General features: G+C 57.2%; 5 protein-coding genes across 5 annotated transcripts; 3 read left to right on the top strand and 2 right to left on the bottom strand.

Moving 5' to 3' along the window:
• Positions 1-3,239: 3,239 nt before the first annotated feature.
• SLS55_002137 (uncharacterized protein) lies at positions 3,240-5,070 on the top strand (the record flags this gene model as incomplete). Its single annotated transcript, XM_066773622.1, has 5 exons — positions 3,240-3,406; positions 3,460-3,513; positions 3,567-3,759; positions 3,815-4,435; positions 4,516-5,070. The coding sequence occupies 5 exons, from the start codon at positions 3,240-3,242 to the stop codon at positions 5,068-5,070; spliced, it is 1,590 nt and encodes a 529-aa protein (XP_066636189.1).
• A 2,321-nt stretch (positions 5,071-7,391) lies between these two features.
• On the top strand, positions 7,392-8,467 carry SLS55_002136 (uncharacterized protein; the record flags this gene model as incomplete). Its single annotated transcript, XM_066773621.1, has 2 exons — positions 7,392-7,452; positions 7,515-8,467. 2 exons carry the CDS (start codon positions 7,392-7,394, stop codon positions 8,465-8,467), a joined length of 1,014 nt encoding a protein of 337 aa, XP_066636188.1.
• Positions 8,468-9,105: 638 nt separating this feature from the next.
• srp72 (Signal recognition particle subunit SRP72) lies at positions 9,106-11,147 on the bottom strand (the record flags this gene model as incomplete). The annotated part of the gene is made up of 2 exons (XM_066773620.1): positions 9,106-10,310; positions 10,367-11,147. 2 exons carry the CDS (start codon positions 11,145-11,147, stop codon positions 9,106-9,108), a joined length of 1,986 nt encoding a protein of 661 aa, XP_066636187.1.
• Positions 11,148-11,514: 367 nt separating this feature from the next.
• Positions 11,515-12,862, bottom strand: SLS55_002134 (uncharacterized protein; the record flags this gene model as incomplete). Its single annotated transcript, XM_066773619.1, has 3 exons — positions 11,515-12,559; positions 12,609-12,710; positions 12,768-12,862. 3 exons carry the CDS (start codon positions 12,860-12,862, stop codon positions 11,515-11,517), a joined length of 1,242 nt encoding a protein of 413 aa, XP_066636186.1.
• Positions 12,863-13,162: 300 nt separating this feature from the next.
• PUS1 (tRNA pseudouridine synthase 1) lies at positions 13,163-15,299 on the top strand (the record flags this gene model as incomplete). The annotated part of the gene is made up of 3 exons (XM_066773618.1): positions 13,163-13,392; positions 13,443-13,637; positions 13,688-15,299. 3 exons carry the CDS (start codon positions 13,163-13,165, stop codon positions 15,297-15,299), a joined length of 2,037 nt encoding a protein of 678 aa, XP_066636185.1.
• Between the last annotated feature and the right edge of the window lie 7,901 nt (positions 15,300-23,200).

Genomic DNA, 23,200 nt, shown 5'->3' with positions numbered 1-23,200 from the left:
CACGAAGCGCCGACGCCTGCACACGCCCCGAACAAGCGAGCGGCCAGCGGCGCCCGCCCTCGGCGAGCTCCAACAACGTCGAACGTAGTCGGTTGACCGCGGGATTTCGACCGCGGCAGTTCGGGAACGCCATTCCCCCCCATCTGCCCGATTCCGCCCAGCGAAACAGCCGTGGGGAGCAGCCGGAAGAATGCAAGCCTCGCTCATGCCACGGTGGTTTCATCAAAACGTTACGGAGACAACTTCGAACGTCGCATCAAAAACATTTCCCGAAGCAGAGTAAAAGACACTTCCACTCCGTCCCCACTTGCCTTGCCCTCGCCGCCTGCCTGGGGAGACACAAAAGAAAAGGCTGCGGAAGAATATTCCCTCTTCGGAACAAGGGCGGCCAAGGCAAGGAGCGGCGCGTCTGGTCGACTACAAACGGCAATGAGCCACACTTGCTCGCACAATCAGCCTACGGAATGAATGCCTCCCGCGGGCAAAAAGCGCGCCGGAACGTGGGGACGGCATTGGCATCGGGGGCAAAAGCCGAGCAGCGCGGAAACACGGAACGCGAGCGCGGGATTGAGCTTTTCCTCCCGTCTCTGGCCGAGGAAAAGGGGCGAATTCGAGTGCGGAAAGAGAGGTGCGGAAAGAGAAGCGCGGAAGGCAAGGTGCGGCTCTGCGCGGTGTGCGGCGTCAGCCGGGGCCCGCCGATGTGCTGGCGGGCCGAACCGTAGTCGCGTCTCGCGTGAAGGTCGCGAGATGTGGTGTGAGAGATCGGGAAATACTTTTGCAGGTTTGCGGAGCAGCCGGGCGGGCGGCGCTGTGGTTGGTTGGCGCCGCTTCCGTGGTGGTGCCATGGCCTGACAGGAAGCGCAACCGCACCGGAGGAAAGCAGAACCCGAGCGAAGCCGTCCAGCGGAACGAGAGCCGCTGCGGAAGAGCAGGAACAGTGAAACGGAGCCGTCGTGCGGCAAAGAACCGGCGGCGCAAGCGGTACCGGCGAGCGGTACCGGCGAGTCGCGTCGGCCAGAAGCGGACCCGATCCTGCGTCGAAACAACATGATCTGATCACGACGTGATTTTTTTCTTCGGACGCCGTCGTTCGGAACTGTGTTTTCGCACGACGAGTGCAAGCCGGGACTGTCTTTCTCCTCCGGCTGCCACAGTGTCCCTAGTTTGCCTCTGACTTCCGACGATAATTGGGGGCCGGCAGAGAGAATGTGTGAGAGAGGGAGAATGCGAAACCATAGTCAGGCCCACTGACGTCAACTGCGGCCTAGCCTTCTCTGCGGTGCCGCTTCAGATGTTTGAGCACCAACTTGACATTCCGCTCTTCGGCGCAGCTCGCAAACTCTCCCTTCCGACCTTGCCTCTGGCCCCGTTTCCGTCCGCCTCCGAGAAGATGGCCATGTCTTCCGACCACCATGTTACTGATGTCCCCATGTCGCCTTTGCACTGGATGGATTGGTGCTCAAGATTTTCACATCGAAGAGCCGACGGTTTTCAAGGGGTTCGCCAAGGGTTGCAACGAAGACGTGGATTGCAAAAGGTTTGATTTAATCCTTCACAACCAATTCCGGAAGACAGAAATGCTCGCTTCATACACAAGTCGAGTGCAGTCCTTCGTAAAAGATGATCGCGCAGAATCAATCCTTTGTAACTTACAGCCGACCGGCGGTTGAAGCGTCCATCTGGACATGGATGCACAACGAGTATTTTGAGAAAAGCATCCGGACAAGAGCTTCGAATACCTCGACTTGTTGCAAAATTAAGCGAACAGACCACATCTAATGGTTTTAATCGTCACGAAACACCCGTTCCCGTGTGCTACCGCTGTCTGCCATGGCCGTGGAGATCCCGGGTGGAAGTCGCCGCATAATGCTACAGTGGCCCCAAATCAACACAACACATACAGTCGGCTTTATTTAATTGTCGCTTTTGTGCTCGTATCGCAGGAATTAAAAGCTCTAACATTTTTCTATAGACAACCTTAACAGTCTTAGCGCTGAGGTCGACACGCGACTCAGCTATCTTTTCTTCAATCATGTCTGGTCGGAGAGCTGGAACATGATGCCTGAAAAGAAAATCGAACGCGACAGTTGCTGAAGGTAGAGGCTAGTGATTCTGCCATCTCGTCAATCCACCATAAGGTATTCGATGCAAAATTTGAAGCTTCAAACTCTGCGGAATTCATGTCAACACTTCCGGGCAACATGTCATCGTCAAGTCTCGAACAAGGCTCCTCGGACGTATATCAAAGTCCTCCGCTATCGATAACGTATCGATACGTCAAAGCAAAAACTCCACGCAGGGTACCCGTGAAGGTGGAGATGACCGGAGTCGCTGGCTTGGGGATGATTGCGAGGATGCCATGGGGTAGACTGACCGGTTTGGGGGATCACACCAGGGCCCAGTGAAGGAAGGTCCTCGCGGCAGCACCATGCTAGGCAACAGCTACATCATTTCAGGTATGAGGTCTGTCCCCACTTACTCGGATGGACGGCGACGTCAGCTTTGCGGCTTAACTAATCCCCAACGGAGAAAGTTAAGAGGAGGACGGAGCAACTCCCGCGATGATCAATGCATTCTCCCGAGTGTTGTCGAGAAAGATGGCAGTTGATGCCACGTGCAGGGCCTCAAGCTTGATTCTCCGACATGCAGAAGTGGATGTTGAGCGATAAAAATCCGTTTATCTCCGCCGCAACGGCCACAGGGCTGCGGATTAACATCTGCAGAACGCCGGGCCGAGATAACCGCACCGGTAGTGGCGCTGATCTTCACTGCCGGGCTCCACGATGCTGATGTCAATCTCCGACTGTGGACCCAAACTTTTCGCTCCACTACCTCACCAGAGAATCTCACAATATCACGACGACCACATGCACGACGAAAGGGGAAAACTGGACGTGTAGCAAAAATGGAACATGGAGACATACTCACCGTATCTTCTTGCCAATCGCAAGCAGCTGCTTATGCATAGAGGTCTTGTTCTACAAGCTGTTTCTGAAACGGGTCCCGGCGGCGGGCGGGATGATGCAATGTTTTCTCGCCTTGCCAATCCACGGACGTCATTCAAGCATAGCCATTCCGGCGACTCCACAGGTTTTCCAAGTGCCGTCTCTGGAGATATGGGTATCTTTGGGGCTACTAAACCTTTCTCTTGACCACCTGCTTCCTTCCATTGCTCACCCGTCTTTCCCTTTGATTCCCTCGTCTACGACGGCCTTTGCACGCTGAAAAAACCGCTCGTCATGGCGAATCGAAACGGCTCTTTGCATTTGGAGACTCCCGAGGAAGTCCCCCACGTCCAGGACAAGGAAAAACTTGAACGTGAACATTCATCTGCTGCAGAGTCACGACAAAAAGAATCTGACGCCGAACTTGTGGATTGGGACGGGCCGGACGACCCCGAGAACCCGTAGGTCACCTCAATATCCCCGTGGGGCAGCCATCAGACACTGACTCCAACAGTTTCAACTGGTCAAAGAAGCGAAAGTGGCTACTCACCATCACGACATGCTTCATGTGAGCTTACCTTCATCCCGCTATGGCCTTGTCCGAGGAGCTAATTAAAACAGTTCCATCCTCACAGGCCTGCCTGCAGGAGCATATGGCGGAGGCAACGAGCAGATGGAAACGAGGTTCAACATCAGCCAAGATAGTTTCCCGCATCTTTTCTGGGCTACAACATCATGGAACGTGGGCGCTGCACTGATGCCGCTTCTATTCGTTCCTCCCACAGAGCAGATCGGCCGTATGCCAGGATACTTTGTGCGTAACTCTACACCCCCTGAAGACCGACCCTTTCTCATACAGACTTTTGCAGGGGTCGTACATCATGTTCCTGATCTGGATGGTTCCCTCGGCCGTTGCAAAGAACTTCGCCACGCTCATCGTCACGCGCTTCTTCGACGGCGGCTTCAGCTCCGTCTCGATTAACATCGTTGGCGGCACCATCACCGACATCTGGAGGGGCGACCGCGACCGCAGCCTGCCCATGTCCATCTTCGGCCTCACCTCCGTCGTCGGCATCGCGCTGGGGCCCTTCATCGGCTCCGCCATCGCCGCCAACATGTACTGGCGCTGGATCTACTACATCCAACTCATCTTCGACGGCGGCTGCCTCCCGCTCTTCTGGTTCATCCTCAACGAGACGCGCGCCGATGTCATCCTCGCCCGGCGCGCCAAGAAGCTGCGCAAGTCTGGCGGTCGTCCGAACGCCTACGCCAAGGCTGAGCTCGAGAAGACGGATGTCATGACGTCGCTCAAGATCTCGTTCACACGACCCGTCAAGATGCTGGCGACGGAGTGGGTGGTGTTTTCATTCACCCTCTGGATCTCGTTCGCCTGGGGGATCCTGTTCCTCTTCCAGTCGTCCATCGTCCAGACATTCCAGACCAACTACGGTTTCGGCGTCATGTCGACCGGCCTCATCCAACTCGCTTTGGTAAGTTTTCCTCACACCTCCCTTCCCTCCCTCCTTGGAGACAGAAGAACAGAAACCAAACTAACACTTCACCAAATCAGTCCGTCGGCGCCGTCATCGGCACCGTTATCAACCCCCTCCAGGACATGCTCTACCTCCGCTCCGCCAAGCGCAACAAGCACCAACCGGGGCTGCCCATCCCCGAGGCGCGCCTCTACTCGTCGGTGCCGGGCTCGCTCCTCTTCACGGCGGGGCTGTTCTGGTACGGGTGGGCGTCACAGCCCGCGGTGCACTGGATTGTCCCGACCATCGGCATCGTCGTCGTCGGGCTAGGCATCTACAGCATTTACCTAGCCGTCGTCAACTACCTCGCCGACGCGTACGAAAAGTACGCGGCCTCGGCCCTCAGCGCCGCCAGCCTGGGCCGCAACACCTTCGGCGCCTTCCTGCCGCTCGCCAGCCAGAGCCTGTTCAACAATTTGGGCTTCCAGTGGGCGGGCAGCTTGCTGGGGTTCGTTGGGTTGGCGTTGAGCGTGGCGCCCGTGCTGCTGCTGTTGAAGGGCGAGGAGATTAGGCGGAGGAGCCCGTTCATGCGGGAGGCGACGTTTGATGCGGAGGAACAGGAGAGAAGGAAGTCGTCGTTTGGCGGGGCGTGATTTGGGGGGAAAGTCGATGCTGATGATGGTGTCGAGGATGTGTGAGGTTTTCGGGATTGAGAGAAAGACAAGGCGGATGATTGATTTAATGTGGAATGACAACGAAATTGCAAGTTCGGATATTGACTTCTCTTGATTCTGGTGGCTGTCAAACTGTACACTCCGGTCGATGACCTAGAGGGGAGAGTTCTGGTGCTGAGCCTTGTTGCTATAACGACCATGACCTCTCATAAGAATGAAAATGAGTGATTCGAAATACTTTTCGCCCCATTGATTACAAGTATGTGAGTATGTATCTCAGCGGTCCATATCCAAGCAAAGTTGTATGCATCGCTTCCCAATCGGAAAGGAAAAGAGAAAAAAACTCCAGAAAAACGCCACGCTAAGGTTGTCTCTGGCAAAAGGTTACGCAACCAAACACGCACTCAGCACAGGTAATCCACCAATACAAGTGACCACCACCAACCTACCATCCAACCGGACCCCTATTGTTCCGCAGTCCCCCACCAGATATACTCCTCCTCCTCCTCTCTCTTCCGTCAATACGCGGACCGCACTCTCCTCACATCCCCCCTGTACGTATCCGTCGGGCCGCCCGGCCCATACCCCTGCCCCACGACCATACCATTGCTCGCATTCCACCCCGCCGCATCCGCATCGCCCAACCCATACCTCAACCCCGCGTAACCCCCCGCCGCTTCCACCCCACCACCACCACCAGTCCTACTCCCCAGACTCCCACTGCCCCCATACGGCCCCCTCCTCCCCCCTCCGCCCAAACTCCTCGTCCCCCCTCCTCCTCCACCAATACTCCTCGCCTCGACGTCGTCGACGACGTAGGCGCCACTCGGCGTACACGGTGCTTTCTTGTGGCCGTAAGAAGACGACGGATGCTGTTCGCGTCGGTTGAGCTCCTGCACCTCGTCCCAGCGGGCGCCGCCGTACAGGACGTTTTCCGAGTAGATGAGCGGCTTGGGCCCGCCGGGGCTGCGGCCCTTGCGCACGCGGCGGCGGCGCGCGAAGTAGACGCAGCTGAGGTAGAAGGCGTGGACGTGCGAGGGGATGATGGCGGCGAGGAAAAGGAGACTGTTTGTTGTTTTAGTTTTTCCCGGGGTCAATGGTTGTTTCCCGCCGGGGGGAGGGAGGGCGATGTTGTGGGGGCTGGGTGGGTACACTTTTTTTTTCTTTTTCGTGGAAGGATTTGGGGGGTTGTACTCACGCATTTATTAACGTGTCCATCCCGAAGCCGGTCAGGAAGATGACGGCGAGTGGGGGGAAGAAGATGTTGACGATGGTGATGAAGAGGCGGTAGCAGATGGCCATGATGGGCGATCCAATCGATTGGGTGGGTTGTGGGTGGGTTGATCAGATCTACGATACGATACGACGACCGTTGTCAAGCAGCGATTGGCAAACGACGCGGATCTTAGCGTCGGTCGGAACGGGGGGCGGGCGGGCTCGTATCGGTAGGAGCGAGAGTCGAGACCGAGCGAAAATGGGCCGTCGCCGGGAAGGACCATGCGAAAAAAAAAACGAATGAGTGGATGTTGGAGATGAGGGGGGGAGAGAGGGAGAGACGGACGGGGTGCCTGGGGCATTCAGGCCCGAGCAGTTCAGCTCGCGCCCGATCCTAGGACATTTTTCTGCACGGCTGCCAGGATTGTTGCGAGCTGGGCTGGGCCCCTTGGAGCTTGCCATGGGGTGACGTCAGTTGCGACTCGTGGATCAGCCATCAGCCCTACCCTATCGATAACGAAGGTGGGATGCACCCGCACCGGTCGAACCTTTGGACCCTTTTTCTTGCGTGCGTTTGCGTTTGCGCTGAAGCTTGTTTCTACAGAAGCTAAAGCTTGTCTCTGTTTCATCCACACAGCTATCTCATTCGCATAGGCCTGAAGAGAGCAACCACGAACACGGACAACCATGATGAATTGAGTATCAAACATGTCCAAGAACAGACTGTTACCTTCAGACATGTCCTCTGAACCTCTTATTCACTTCCAAAGACAGGAATTCCCTAGGCCTCGTCGGTGTTGAAGACTTTGGTCGGCCGAGGCAGATCTTCGGTCAAATCAGTCTTGCCAAAACGGGTAATCGGACCTCCACAAGTACCATACTCGTACAACTTTCATCCTTCTTAACCCCGATACCACAGGCTTAAACCTTCACCCCGGTGATAAAGGGTTTAAGACCCGAGTGTCCGCGCAGAGATGCATGCAAGTCTGTCCTTCTCGCGATATTTAAAGCTCCCCGTCTCCCTTTCGTAGAGCCAAGGAAATACATTCCCATTCTTCCTCTCGCTTTCACTCAAACAAGTCAAAATGAGCGCAGGAAAGCCCGCCATGAAAGCCGTCTTCGGCGCCATGACGATCGGCAAGCCAGGTACGTCGCCAACCACCGAAAAAAAAAAAAAAACCAGGACAGCAACTCACACGCTCCGCCAGGCATCGAGATGACGCGCGTCCACACGCTCGAAGGCACGGGGGCCCTCCTCGACATCCTCATCACGCACGGCCACGCCGAGGTCGACAGCGCGCGCGTCTACGGCCAAGGCAGCTCCGAATCCTACCTCGGCTCGCTCACGCCGTCGTGGCAGGACCGCGGCATCGTCATGGCGACCAAGCTGTACCCCAACAAGGGCAAGGGCATGTCCCCCGACGAGTACTCGCACACGCCCGCGGACCTGCGCCGCGGCCTGCTCGACAGCCTGTCGGCGCTGAAGACCGACAAGCTCGACATGTGGTACTTGCACGGGCCGGACCGCAGCGTGCCGTTCGAGGACACGCTGCGCGAGGTCAACAAGCTGCACCAGGAAGGTTACTTCGCCAGGCTGGGCATCTCCAACTACCAGGCGTGGGAGGTGGCGCAGATGTGCGAGATCTGCCGCGCGAACGGGTGGATCCAGCCCACCGTGTACCAGGGGCTGTACAACGCCTTCCACCGCAAGGTCGAGGAGGAGCTGGTGCCGTGCCTGCGCCGCTACGGCATCGCCCTGTACGTCTTCAACCCGCTCGCCGGCGGCTTCCTGACGTCGCGCTACCACCGCGACCAGAAGGAGTTTGCCGAAGGCGAGCGCTTCGACCCCAAGAGGTGGCAGGGCAAGCTGTTCCACGGCCGCTACTGGAACGACCCCATGTGGGAGGCGCTGGAGGGCCTGCGCCCGGTGGCGAAGAAGCATGGCATCACCGAGGTGCAGTGCGCGTTGAGGTGGTTGGCCCACCATTCGGCGCTGAAGAAGGAGCTGGGCGATGCCGTTATTGTGGGCGCGAGCGGCCCGCAGCAAATGGAGGATAACCTGGCGGCGCTGGAGCAGGGGCCGCTGCCGGAAGATGTTGTGGAAGCGTTGGATGCGGGTTGGGCGAAGACGCGGGCGCTGCCGTTGAAGTTCTGGCATTAAGTGTCAGTGAAGCGAGGTAGAGCCAAAGGCGTTCATAGATGGGCACCAAACAAATTACATCCACGTATAAGAGGCCTAAGAATTGACATGAATACAAACTGTGCACAAACACATCCGAACGTAGGATTCCACAACCTACGTAGTTTGTAACTTACTAATCATACCTGATAAGCTAACACCACCATTCTAATTTCTCCCCACATCGCCGATGATGATGATGGGGAGGAGCTGTGTCTACTCAACTTATAGAAACTAGAATGAGGACGAGGAATAGACAACTTCTCTCTTAAGGTTTCTTGTAATTAAGAAACTCTTCTACTCTTAATCAAGCCTCCAATTCACGTTGCTTAATGGTAACCGTCGTGCTCTGAAAGTGGTAAGCGGTAAATAAGCAAGACCATGCAACCGGCACTGTTGGAAAACGGCTTACGGCTGCTAATAGTTTTCCATTTTCTCCTTCCATCTTTGCCCCCGAAAGGTAGGTTTTTCTTATAGAGTCATATGTCTCACACTACTTCCCCCTGAACTACTTACTACTGTCTCTCCACCAATTCCGCCTTCGGTCGGAACATCATTTCTCCATCACTCATACGGCTGGGTAACGTCCTCCTTCAAACACTTCAACGCATTCCCTTCCCTCACCGCTTCCCCTTCTTCTTCTTTTTATTAGCGCCGCCGCCGCCTCCGCTAGCCTGCTGCTGCTGCTGCTGCTGCTGAGGCTTCTCATCCGCCACAACGCCACCCTGCGTCAAGCCCGCCTGCCTCAACTTGCCCTTGCGGCCCTTGGGCTTGTAGTAGCTGCGGTCGCGCATCGGCAGCCACCTCTCGGCATCGACCTTCTTGTTCGGGTCGAAGTCCTTCTTGGGCATCCTGCTCTTGCGCATCTTCTTGTTCTTCCTCTCGTCCGGCTTGTCCTTCGGCGCGGCTCTCTTCGCGCTGGCCGGCGGTTGGGATGGCGCAACCGTGGTCGCCACGCCCGCACTCTCGAGCGCGTCGACGTCGACGTCGGAGATGAGGCGCGCCACGGGCGTCAGGGCGTCGAGCTGTGCCGCCTCGATCTTGTCGGGGTGCGTTGACGCGTACGCGGCGACCAGGCCGGCGGCGGCGCCGCGGTTGGACGAGTCAGCCGCGAGAAGTGCGGAGAAAATCTTGCCGGCCTGCTCGAGGTCGGCGGGCTGCGACGACTCGAGGAGGGCGGCGCCGGCCGCATGGAGGAGCGAGGCTGGAGGAGGGGTTGCGGGTGAGGAGTTACTCAACCAATAGTTTGCGGCCTTGGTGAGCTCCTGGCGGACGGAGCCGCGGCGGCCGGCGTGCGCGTAAAGGGCGGCGAGGGTACCGACGACACCAGGCGCGAAGCGGGTGGGGAGGACGTCCGGGTTGCCGCTGTTTTCGAGGCGGACCAGGAAGTTCTCGAGAAGAGGCGTTGCCGCGCCGTAGTTACCCTCGTTGACGTAGATTTGTACAATGGTGAGGGCCAGGCCGACATCGTGAGGACGCTTGTTGATGAGCGGGAGAAGCTCCTTGATCCCAGCCCTGCCGCGTGCGCCCTTGGCGTGCGCCGCAGCGTTCACCACGGAGAGGCTTGCGGTAATCGGGTGGGTTGAGGCGACGGGGTCGGCGGCAATCTTGTTTAGAGTGGTACTGGCAACACCCTTGTGCTTGTTGGACGAAAGGTCCATGACGTAGGTATTGTGGTCGAGGATGTTGGATTGAAAGGCAAACGGCTTGTCGCTGACCGGAAGATCCGCCGACTGTTGCATGCTGCGCGAGCTCAGGTAAGGATTGGTGTCCTCGGTGGCCCTGACCATGCCGTTGACGCGGGCGATGTGTTTCGTCGAGGGGTCTGGGATACTTTCAAATCAATCAGCGAAAACAGTCCCGCACTGAGTCTACACTGACCATACTCCTGTAATGAGACTTCGTCCGCAAGCTTCGCCGCCTCGTCGAATTTGCGCAGCTTGTGCAGCACGTAGATCTGCTGGATGAGGATGGGCATGATCTCAGCCTTCTTGTCCTCCTCCGTCAGGTCCTCGGACGCCAGACACAGGTCCTTGGCGCGCTTCAGCAGCATTTCGCCCTGCCCGAACTCTCCGCACGCGATGCTGCTACACGCCGCGTTGTACGCCGTCTCGAACGCCTCCAGGTCTTCCCGGCCAACCTTGCCGCTGCTCCACTTCTCCGCAAGCTTGCCATGGCTGGGCTGCCACTGCAGCTGCGCGTCAACGGCGAGGCGGTTGATGCGCAGGTCGTTGTAGTGCTCGAAGCCCTCGCCGTCCTGCGGCCGTGTCGCCAGCTCCTTGTACACGTCGGCCGCGCGCGCAAAGTTCTCGCCGCGGTACGTCGCCTGCGCGAGCACGTGCTGTGCGCCGCGTCCGCCGTTGCTGGTGGCGGCACTGGCGGCAACCTGCTCGGCGTCGGCGAGCTTGCCCGTCTTATACAGCGCGTACGCATGCTCCAATGGCACCCTCTTCTTCAGCGCATCGCCGCCTTGCTCAATCTGGCGCAGGGCATCGTCGAAGCGGTCGAGCTTGAGCAGGGCAACAGCGCGAACGTGCTGGGCGTCGACGTCGCTTTTCGACTTGGCGAGCTGGGCGTTGGCGGCTTTGAGGATTTCGTCGTGGTCGTCGAGATGTGTTTGGGACAGCAGGGCGGCAAGCGAGTTGCCGGTGCTGGCGGCCATTGTTGGGGGAGGGGCGAGTGAGGGTTTGACGGAGGTTCAGCGGGCGGCCATGGGCAGCGTCGAAGTCGGTGATGCAGTAGCTGTCGATGTCGGGAGATCACCGGCGACTTGGTGGTGGGGTCCGGCCGCCTGTGGGGTGCGCGAGGGAAGCGTCGCTAAATTATTTCAAGCTGCAGACGTCACTGCATTCCGCGTGCTCCATTACAATTGATTCTTCGGCATTATTGTCCAAATCTGAGAGCAAGTGAAGCTCTGGCTACCTCCCCTTTTTCTAGTGCAAATCTGCGCACACATAAATCAAAGTTCCTCCACCAAACGCCTGCAAATGCTGCGCAAGCCCCATAACTCCGCATCTAAATGAAAGCAATCACAGAGCATCTTCGAACTCGTCTGCATCCGACTCCTCGCCTGCCGATGGTTGAGCAGATGACACTGCCGGAACGGATGATATGGGAGGCGTAGGAGCTGCCGACTCGTCCAGTTTCACCCTCTTCGCCTCTGGAGCTCCATCGCCGCCTGTCGTGGCAGCAGGTGTGCCCACCACGTCCTCGAACTCGTCATCATCCTCTTCTTCTTCTTCGTCTTCGACCTCTTCCGCCTTCTCCTTCGCCAGCCTAGATTGTTCCTCTTCTAGTGCATCAAAGTAGGCATCGAGCTCCGCCTTATTGGTGCTCTTCGCCTCCGCTGTCTCAAGCCCGCTGCCTGAATCCATCGCGGCTCCAGCCTCTCCATTTGCCTTAGCCGCAGCTGCCTCACCGCCAACGGTCGAATGAGTGGCCCACACAGGAAGCTCATTCGATGCCGCGATCTTGGCCTTGTGGGCCGCAACTCTTGCCTGCTCTGCCGCCGTATTCTCCTCCTCGGTGGAAATCGTAATTTCGACCTTCTCCGGTCCAGTTGTGAGACCCTTGACAGCGGTTGGCCGGAGCTTCTCGTCAGGCATGACTTCAGTCCTCTGCGCCGGGTTGATCTGCTCATCGCGTGGCACGGGCTTTGCATTGGCAACGGCCTCCTCGCCGGTGACAGCGGGCACGGTCGACATGTCGATCTGCTGCAAAATGTCCAACAGAGGCTTGAACTGCTTGTTGAATTTTGCGGGTGTATCGTCGGCCTCGGGCTCAGCATCTTCGGTGGTGTTGCGCGACTTCAGGGGAAAGTCGCAGCGCTTGCACAGAAAGCCACCACGGCGCATGTCGACGTGGTCCAGAGCCTCCATGGTCGTCCATTGTGAGTTGCACCGCGGGCAGACGTAGTCCTTCTTCTCCTGAGTGGGTTTCGAAATGGCCTTAATCTTCTCGTCCAGCATGTGAATGCGGTACTTGGTGCAGTCGACGGCGCGGCGGTAGTCGATGTAGTAATACTCCTTGTTCGTCGGCTTCTGGGCGCCTTCGCGCGTCTCGGAACGAACATAGCTGCACTTGCATGAGCGCGAGCTTCGAGAGACGAAGCGAAGATACGTACACTGAGACAAGGCCGCCCTCCCTCAGCTTGGCGGCGTACTTCTGGACCTTCTTGTGGTTCTTGCCTTCGTCCATGACGAGCGACAAGTCGGCGGCGGAAATGCTGCGCATCTGTCAGCGTGGCCGCGACATGGCAGACACGGGTCGGGTCGAGACGTACGCGCCATGGTTGACCAGAGCATCAATGACGATGATCTGCTCGGTGTCGTAGAAGACGCGGGTGACGGTGCGGACAAGGACTTTGGCAATCTCCATGGCCACTGGTTCAGCGCAAGGGCGATGGGGTGAGCATCGGGCGGAAGAGGATGCGCGATGCAGGCGGCAGGTGGAAGAGCAAGCGGGGCTAGGTAAGTTGCTTTGTGGCTAGCAGACAAAAGTAGCAGCCTGAAGCTGGCGATGGAGAGCTCCATTGTGCTTGCCCTGAACGCCGCGATTTAGCCGGCGGGATCTGCGCGAAATTCACGGCCGGGCTGGTCTGCTGGTCTGTCCGCCGCAGCCCTCACTTTTTGTGCTCGAAGCTTGTCCACCCCGCCTCATGCTCCACCAGCCTTCAATATGGATCCGGAATCCACGAAGCCTGCGGTTCAGTCCTCTGACGCTGCGAAGCCCCCAATGGACCCCAAACCCGCCGATAGCGAAACCACCGATGCCCAGTCGGGCAATGGCGACAGAAAGCAATGGCGCGACAAAGGCGTCCGCGGCAACAAGCGCAAATGGCAACAGGGCGGCAATCTCCAGCATGGTGCGCGCGGTAAGAGAAAGGATATTGGCAGAGGAGAGTATATGTACGGCCCCTGTTACCCGCCGCTCTACGTCGCAGCTAATTAATCTCAAGTCGCAACCAACCAGACAAGCGTGCCCGCAATGAGGACGAGAAAGCCAAGCGTCGCCGTTTAGAAGCCGAGGGCATCGAGTCTGTCCTTCCCAAGGCCTTCTCCAAAGAAGAGGTCGACGCCGAGGAGCGCCGTCCCAAGCGCAAGGTCGTCGTCATGATCGGATACTCGGGCAGTGGCTACAAGGGCATGCAGATGTGAGTACGGCCGCTGCGGTGGACAATTTTACATTCTAAAACGACGACAGCATGCCAAACCACCGTACTATCGAGGGCGACCTTTTCACCGCCTTCGTCAAAGCCGGCGCCATTTCGAAAGCCAATGCCGACGACCCCAAGAAGTCTGCCCTCGTCCGCTGCGCAAGGACCGACAAGGGCGTGCACGCCGCTGGAAACGTCATCTCGCTGAAACTTATCATCGAGGATCCGGACATTGTGGAGAAAATCAACAGTCACCTCTCACCTCAGATCAGAGTTTGGGGCATCGAACGGACTACTGGCAGTTTCAGCGCCTACCAGGCCGTCGACTCGCGCTGGTACGAATACCTGATTCCTACCTACTCCCTACTCCCACCCCACCCCAACAGCTATCTCGGAAAGAAACTCGTCGAGTTGTCAGAGGAGGTGGGCGATCGCGAGCAGTACGAGTCCAGGCAAGAGGAGGTTGCACACTGGTGGAACGAAGTGGATGAGAAATACATCAAGCCTGCTCTGGAACAGTTGAAGCCCTGGGTTAGAGAGCTTGTCGAAAAGGCCCTCTGGGAGTCGGAGACTGATCCGGAGGCTCCTAACGAGAAGACCAACGAGGTTGCTGCCGAAGACGCTGCCGACATGGCCCAGCCTGTTCGTGTCGGAGGTGACACCGCACCCGATCCCATGCATACCGATGCTAGCGAGAAGACTGAGGAAGCGGCCATAATCATAAATGAGCCAGGGATGACCAAAGCACCGGAACTAGCCCCTACGACGGTCACGGAGCCAATGGATACTGATGCGACGAAGCCTGAGTCGGCAACAGCTGGGGATGACTCGGTTCAGACGACCAACGACACCCCGATTCCATCTGCCGAAGACGACATGCCCCCAACCGACCCCGAGAAACTTTCTTTGAGCCAGAAGCGCGCAATAGAAGCCGCAATTAAGAAAATCAAAGGCATCTACATGGACGCTAAGAAGGCATACCGTGTGCCCTCGAAACGCGTCGATCGCCTGCGCGATGCTCTCAATGCCTACGTCGGTACCAAGAACTATCACAATTACACGGTGAACAAGAAGTTCAAGGACCCTTCTGCCAAACGTTTGATCAAGAGCTTCAAGGCCGCTGAAACCCCCATCATCATCAATGGCACGGAGTGGATCAGCCTCAAGGTCCATGGGCAAAGTTTCATGATGCATCAGATCAGGAAGATGGTTGGTATGGCAGCGCTGATTGTCCGCTGCGGTTGTCCCGTCGAGCGTATTGCGGAGACGTTTGCCGAAGTGGACGTTGCGATTCCGAAGGTGCCCGGTCTCGGCCTGTTGCTGGAGCGGCCGGTGTTCGACTCGTACAACGCAAAGGCGGCGGATAAGTTCCAGCGCGAGAAGGTCGAGTTCACCAAGTACGAGCAGGCCATGGAGGAGTTCAAGCAGAGGGAGATCTACGAGAGGATATTCCGCGAGGAAGAGGAGAGCAACCAATTCAACCAGTTCTTCGCGCACATCGATGGTTACAAAGAGCCTTTCTTCCTCTACCTCAGCTCCAAGGGTATCAAGGCATCTACGGGACCGGAGGTCGAGAAGGCGAGGGATAAGAGCAGGGGCACCAAGCCGAAGGAGTTCAACGGCGATTCCGAAAGCGATGCTGAGGCTGGTGATGGCTGAGTATCTCACTACGAGATTTGACACCTACATTGGCCCAAATTGGTATTTGGGCTCAATGGTGTTTTATTTTCCATTTGATATCGGCTGTTCAATCATCCGCCACATGCCGAATAGAGACATTTCAGGAAGCCTTCGTTGATTACACCAGGTGCATATCAAAATGTGAACAGCCATTCCTGATCGGCCGATGGCAGACGGGAAGATGGCAATAAAAGTCAGTCATATAACCAAAAAACAAGCAGGTGCGCTCGTATTGCGGCCTTTGCCCCATCAGCCACCTCGTTACTGATGGCGGTTGCCGACGACCGGCACGTATGTATAGTCAGTTGTCAACAGGCGCGGTCACACCATCTGTACCCGAGGCAGTGGTAACTCAAGAATGTGCACAGGTACGGAGGCCGAGTCAATCTTCCACGTCAGAACCAGCGCGCACACTCGGTACCTTGTGTCGCGCGCTGGGAAAAGCTACCATCCCGTCGGAAGGCATAGGAAGACGTAAGAAGACGCAATCCTATCACACGTAGCAAGCCAGACATGTGTCTTTGACCGCACCCGCCAAGGAAACTACCGGAGAGGACTGCCGGTGTGTTTAGCTTTTCCTCTGCAGGAATTCTTATGACGCATTTTGTCGGAGCGGAGGCGGTGGCTGCTAGGGTAGTTGTTGAACGATGGGGAAGATCGCTTGCGGTGCCTCTGAATCAATTGCTCATTCCCTTTTCCTTCTTCTTTCCCTGATCTCTTCATATCTTTTCAAAAGGTTTGGCCGTCGAAGCATGATGCTATCAACACGCCTCCCTGCCCAAATATACCGAGAGAGGAGAGCGTTCGCATTCCACTCACCGGGTCAGTGGGCATGTTGGCAGTGTTGCGGGACAGTCAGTGTACAGCTTTGACAGCGACGGAAAGTTGCGCTTTTAGGTTAATACCACGGACAATGCATAAGAGTTGCATTAGACGAGACGAGAGCAGTAATTTCGGGTCGGAAAGAGGGCCAAAGCGCAGGCCGTTCCAGAGATGGGAACAAGCTTCCGAAAAGCTTCCAACAAAAAGCAAAAGCTGAGGAGCAGGGGAGGGAAGCCAACTCCGTGCCGCCTCACGCAGCCGCGTCAGCCTCTCATGCGTGGGAAAAAGAGAGGGTCCTGGCTGCAACCAAAGGACGACGGCTACGGAGCATCCTCCCGAGCCTTCCGACCAACGGACGCCTCCAACTCGTCGACCTCGACCCTTGCACTCTCGTCCCGAATCAGGTCCCCTTGTCCCGGCAAGCCCAGCCAGCTCCACAATCTCCCCCCACCCGATCCCACTCCCGCCGCTCCTCCTTTCCGTCTCAAACAGATGGCGGGCAGAAAGTTGACCCGGCACGCCCACCAGCCGCGCTCGCTGCTGCGACCATTCCAAATGATTGTGAAAAAAAAAAAAGAAAAGAACGCCAGTTACAACTCGTATCATTACATCATAAGCTCCACACACACACACCGAAGTCCAACAAGCCCGCCCACGCGTCACCTGCCCGACTGACTCCTGCCACCCCCCGCCCCCACACGTTTTTAACCACGAACGAACCACCACCGACGTGACGGCGGCGCGTCGCTCCCCCGGCCGACGGTAGAAGGATCGATAAGCTTCCCGCGCACCCGCCTGGCCTAAACGCACCGCCCCACACCGTTCCCTTCGCTCGTCTCCAAGCCATTCCCCTTTGACATCCCACATCGTTTCCTGTAGCTACATGTCACCCGCTTTTTTGTCATAGCGGATCGATCAAGCCTGACCGACCATCCTATTTCGTGATGTATGGATTTCTGGATTTTCATTTCCCCCAATCACGCCATTGCATCATTACCAACGGAGGAGGAACGGCGGCGACTGCTGGCCATATTATTCTGCGTGATGAACGTGGTGGTTGCGCTTTTGGCACCCATGGCATTCTGATGCATTTGTATTTTCTCCCCTCCTTCCCTTTTTTTTTTTCTTTCTTTCCAAACATCCCCATCTCCCCACCCCGATATCACACACACACCTATCTCTTTACGCTCATCATTCGTACGTAACCAACCACTTTCCGCCCGTCACCTTGCTCGCCACACCATGCCACCGCCTCTGAAACGGGACGCGTCTCTTCTGCCTTGAGCAGGGTGTGTACCCGTACGCCGGCGCCGCCGCCACCACCGCTCCTCTGCATCAAAGGGTGGCATGGGCCGTGGATGTGCGCGGTGACAAGGGGGGTTGTGGAGGCGAACCAGTAGTCGGGGAGGGGAGGGGGAAGGGAGACGGCGTGCAGGCATGCGTGCATGCATGATGCATGCCTGCATGCTTTTTCGGCAGGCTTGTGTGTGGATGGGACGGATGAGACGGGTGGATGGGAATGGGCAGGGGAGGGGGAGGGGGAGGGGGAGGGGGAGGGAGAAGGAGTAAGAGAGAGAGAGAGAGAGAGGAAGAGAGAGAGCGGGCGGTGTGGCGGCGGCCGGGGGTTGGTTAGGAACCCTGGTGTTAATTGTGACCGAGGCTCATGGTGAACGGGAGAACGCGGAGAGGGGGAATGGAAGGAGATTGCGAGGTTTAGGCGTAATTTTTTTTTTCGGGCGCAGCGGCAACAATCTTACGAACTTTCATTTTTAGCAGATGAACGGGGACACGCGACAAAGGGAGACAGATTCTCCGCGGAGTATCTGTAACTGCGCGGGAGATAGGTGATGGCGAGCTGGTTTCGCCGCTGATGGGAGAACCGGGAGCTCGGGGGTCAGGGTCAGGTATTTGATGAGACATGCAGTGGAAGACAGAAGCGTGGAACAAAACATGTGGACCGAGACGAGGTAGGGGACCGTGCAAGAAGGCTGTGATCTCGGACGAGAGTGAGCGAATTTGGCAAATGGTGGGTTGGTGCGCAACCCGTTTGGGCTGGGTGGCAGAAGAGGCTGCAGATGGGTTCACAAATGGGGAGACTTCGATGGTCTTTTGCGGATGGGACGGCTAAATCGGGACCCGAGCTGTGAGCCAGTGACGATGTCAAGCAAGCTGGTTGGCTGGCAGGTGGTCATGGTAGAGGTACTGACGGGGTGCCATGCAGGCGTAGCCGTGATCCATGTGAACCCTGCACGGTGCATACACAGCAAGTACAGGAGCATTGCTTTTCTCATTCTGAATGGAAGCTTCAACCGTTATTGAGCGAGCGCGGATGGAACTTCCCGCAAAAGGAGTCCAGTATGCAGGGTGTAGCCATCAGGGGCACCAAGTGGGTAAGGTAGCTGCGGCAGCATCGAGCCGAACCGACATGAATATGCGAGCTTGCTCGGGTATCTGATTTGGCTCTGATCGCCATAATATCGTGACGCTTCTGCAATAACGAAGACTTCGAGGAGAGTGAGCAAACCGGGCACAGTGGACACAAACCATTATGCAAAATATGAAAGACCAGTCTGCGTGCCCTCGCTTTTCTTTGGTTGTCGCTAAATCTGTTGTAAGCGAGTGAAGCTGTACAATCGCCATCGTATTCCGTACGGCTTGTTACCCAATTTGCGGAATCACGCATCGGGGTTGGTCCATGAATGGGACTGCTCACAATAAGTTGGAACGTCTGTGTGCATGACTGACGGCGCTGCGGATACCGTGCAGTGTCACAGAGCCAAAGGTTCTATCGGTAAGCCGGGGGGCTGGGCAAATTGCATCGACGCTGCTGTCAGCCCAGCACCATGACCTGTCGAATGAAACTGTAGCAGCAGCATCCGCCACGGATTGTGGTAGAGATGTCGCCTCAAATGTGGAGGAGGCTGGAGCGAGAGCCGGAAATATGCATTAAAGTGACCCGCATTGAAGAGAAATGTTGACGTGAAGGCGCAGACAAAGCATGAAAAGTCGCCGCAAGCAGCCCAATATTCTGTGCATATGATCGCTTGGCATCGATCACCAGGCGCATAAGCACTGATGCTGGCTATAGCCTGAATTGTTCGCAGCAATGGTTACAGTGGCCCGCTTGGCCTTCCGTCCCTGTGGGAAGAACATGTACGTTACCTTCCCCATTAAGGCGTGGCCCACCACGGCCGTGCACCGAGTCAGCCAAGTTTGACGGCTAGGTCGCTGGATGATCGAGTAATGGTGTTGCTTTCACGATTCGTTCCGGACGCTGATGCTCCCGCTTCCCCTAGTCTCATTTGGGCCCTGCCACCGGGTATTCGGGCGCGCGCATTCTGTGTGGAGTGCTGCTGGTGTGCTCGGGTCTCCACTATACCTGCTGCTGTGTCAAATGAGACGTGCTCGGGTAACGAGCCCCGCTCTGGCGGGTAGGCTGATCCTCCGTCTGCACAGCGCTGCCGCTCCGCAAGTGGCTTGATTCCTTCGGTGTCAAACCATCACTGACGAGGGTGGCATGGATGATGCTATTGGTGCTCGTGCCTTGTCCAAGCCTTCTGGCCCCAGATAACGTCTCCACTTGGTAAAAGAGGCTTGCTTCGAGATGTGGCCAGAGCGACTGCGACAGTTCCGCGACAAAGACAAGGTCAAGCCGATGAAAAGTGCCGGGTCACAGGCAAGACATGGATGATGGCAGCTCTGCAGGGTCCGGGTGGGCGTGGCTCGATGGGTTGTGACGGTGCAAAGTTAGCATCCCATGTGTCTGACGTGAGGTCAGTACTAAGTGCGGCCGAAAGCCTTCGCACAGACGCAGTGCGACAGTGCTGAAGGACTCAACGGAGACGAGCGACTAATTTCCATGCAGCCCCTAGCGCTTTCGCGAACGGGACGTGGCGAAGTCTGCTGCAAAAGGGAATGCTAGGCTTTGCAGAGATGGATAAATAACGCATCGCAAGCGAAGCGAAGCGAAACGTGATAGAAAGGCAGGTCCTTAAGTGTGCATAGTGAGACTGGTCTGTGGCGGACGAGACAATTGACGAAGAGTAGGTGGCTTGGATGCTCGAGCGGAGCAGCCTCCGACAACTCTGCATCGGGCTCTCCAACGGTTGTCAAGAGTTTGAAAGTAACCAAGACACTCACAGTGTGCTGCATCTCGACGACTGATGCTTGTTGACTCGCGTTTCATGGGTGTTCGGATTCCGTCATGTTATAGTGAGCTGTGGTATAGTGGCGGTGGATTGCAACCGATTTGATCCTTATGTGCATCGCAAAGGATGCTACGTTCTCACTACGTGGTCAGTTGAAGCAAATGCTCAGACATGAATGTGGGTTCCTAGACTGGACATATGCATCCAGAGGTAGATTTCAGCTGCCAGTCCAAGTGGTTCTTTCGCTACGACGCCCGCCTTACCCGGAACACTGTACGCAGCTCTGCGAAGACTCAATTCTTCTGTGACCAACTGTAGCAGAAAGCGTAGGCAACGACTGCTGCTCCAGGCGCATATGATGTCATAACCGCTTCATCGTCACGGATTCGATGTCCTCGTGTTCATGCTGAGAATAGTAGGAGACAAGGTGCGCGTGAGAATGCTGCATGCTATACGATGGTGGCGATCAGGTAAGAAGGGGCATCCGGGTCTTCAAGGACGTGATCGGCTCGGCGGTGCTAACGAGAAGCCGGGTTGTGGAGATCGAATAAGCTTGGAAGGATCGTTAGAACCTTTTCTGAACCACCCATTGCCACATGGAACAAGGATGAGATATCTAGGTCCGAGATTTGCCTGTGGTGGCCGACAGCCGGGAATAAGTGATCGGGTGAAGCGGTTGGCAATAAAGATTTCCTCATCGAAGTCCGCGGCAAGAGATGGGTTGTGGGCTTGGTTTGTAGGATCAACTCACGACTACATCAGTTCATGTTGGAGGCCTGATATAGCATTTCTTTGGCACCCACAGTGTCAGAGGGTCCGGCCCGAGTCTATGCGGACCCTGATACCTAGAAGGGATAACGGCGCTCGTTAGATCTCTCTGTAGAGTAGTACCGATGACAGCACAAGCGCTTGTGACGACCCACAACTTACAGCAATCTAGGTGTCTGCCGCGAGACGACGGTCTAACTCGTCGGCTAGGACTTCACTCCGTGCGGACGATCTCCGTGGGTTTTATCTGAATATTTCCCGTTGTGGTAGGCGCTCCGAGACAATGTTCAATAGGACCGGGTGGGTATTGCGCGGGGCGCCTTGAGCCAGCGCGAAGTGGAGGCCGTCGAACAAGTGGGTGCGTTACCCTTTGCCAATAGTGCCGTGGGTCCACGGCAGGAGTGCATCCAGAAACGTGGGAAACTCGCAATAGCTTTGGCGGAGCATGAATTTGCATCGCCCTCGGCTTGATCACCGTAACGGGTGCCCGGACAATTGTCAAACGGCTGACGTGCATTTTGACACAGCGCCACCACCACTGCCGTCATTCTCCGAGGCGCCGAGTTAAGAGAAGCCGAGCATGGGGATGCGATCGCAGATCCTGAGGCAGCAATGAGCGCGCGCGGGCCAAGTCGTCTCAAGCGCTTTGATGTCAGCTTGCGTGCAGTAGCAGGAGTCTGAAGCATGCTCCTCGGCCTCTGCACGTCCACGATCGTCATTCGCACGCGGACAGAAGATCAAGATGAAAGCTGTGTTGGGAGTTTCGGGCGATCGGCTTAACGGCGAGCAGCGCCGGCTTCACATGGCCGCGTTCGACGCTGGAGATCTGCGCGCCTTCAGGAAGTCGGCCCGGGTTGGTGTGAGTGTGCAGCGTGGCCGCTGTGTTGCCCGACAAGGCAGGGCGATATTCCTGGGGTGCGGCATAGGCGGTGATTGGCCGGCACGAGGGCGAAGAAGCTGCCAACCGCTGACTAGCCCGCCATGACGACCACTGCGAGATTGCGGTGGTGTGCTCTAAACCAGGTCCGTTGGCCAACCCGTGCTCAAAGCAGTGGCCTGATGGTTGCATTGGCTGCGCCCATCTGGAGGCGCTGTCGCAACCTTCTCGGGCACGCCAGAGAGCTGCAGGGAGCTCTGCTGCTCCACACTCCATCTACCCAGGCCATGGAGCTCGCTTGCGGATTCTTCCAGCGCTTGTGCAATGCCTGCCGCCCAGCGCCGACAGACCCGCAAACGGCCAAAGCTGGCAGCCAGCAGCCATCAACCGCCAGCCAGCAGCCGTCAACCAGCAGCCAGGGGCGCCGGGGCAGGAGGCGGGTTTCGCCCTCCCAAGGGCGCTGGTTCGCCGCCCGAGGTCCCGAGACAGCTGCACGACAAGCCTAGCGCACCAGTGGTCGGTGCCGTTATCTGATCCGCACCTGCAAGACGACCACCTGGAGGCATCGTGTGTCGACGAAGCCTGGTTCCTGGTCCTCGTGCTGCCTGATGGTCGGCTGCCGCGACTCATGGCAATAAGCTCGCGCCAGTGCTGGAAATGGCCCGAACGCCTCGCCACATCCCGCGCGAGCGTCCCCGCATCGTCACGCTGCTGTGGCTTGTGCCTGGCCGTCGATCGCCTTGTCCAGAGGCTCGCCGGCTGTGATTCGCCGGCCCATCTTATCAGCGTCATACAAGCTTCGTCGCTGCCTCGGCGGCTGTTCGGCGGCAGCAACGACCGTGCTGGGTAGCCGTCTGCTCCAGCAGCGCTCTAGAACGCTGTGCCAGGCCGGGGAGCGGGCCTGCTGATCCACCGAACCATGCGCAGATTCGGGCTGGAAATGAGCTGATGCTACGGTTACGCACCGCGGAACACTCTCTCCTGGCGGCGAGCACGCCAATGGGCGGCGAGAGAGGGCAGCATTTAGCCGGCGACGGGCAGCCGACGCGGGTACCAGCAGCGGACAGGCGAGGGAAAAGGGGAGGCAGAACGCCAGAGCAAAAGAAATGGAACCAGCGACCCGGTACAGCTATGCCCGGACTTGTCTGATATAAACATGGTCAGCGGCCGGTTACGAGGAGCTACGCAAGCGGAGAGAAATTCGACTCATTCCCGGGTCGCGTCCTGGTCACCGGCAACAGCTGCACGCCCTAGGCCCAGAGCGC

This window comes from Diplodia seriata (assembly GCF_021436955.1).
Source record: "Diplodia seriata strain FDS-637 chromosome Unknown scaffold_2, whole genome shotgun sequence".
Classification (NCBI taxonomy): Eukaryota; Fungi; Ascomycota; class Dothideomycetes; order Botryosphaeriales; family Botryosphaeriaceae; genus Diplodia; species Diplodia seriata.
The sequence above is the reverse complement of the archived record's forward strand: the minus strand, read 5'-3'. Positions and strand labels throughout refer to the sequence as shown.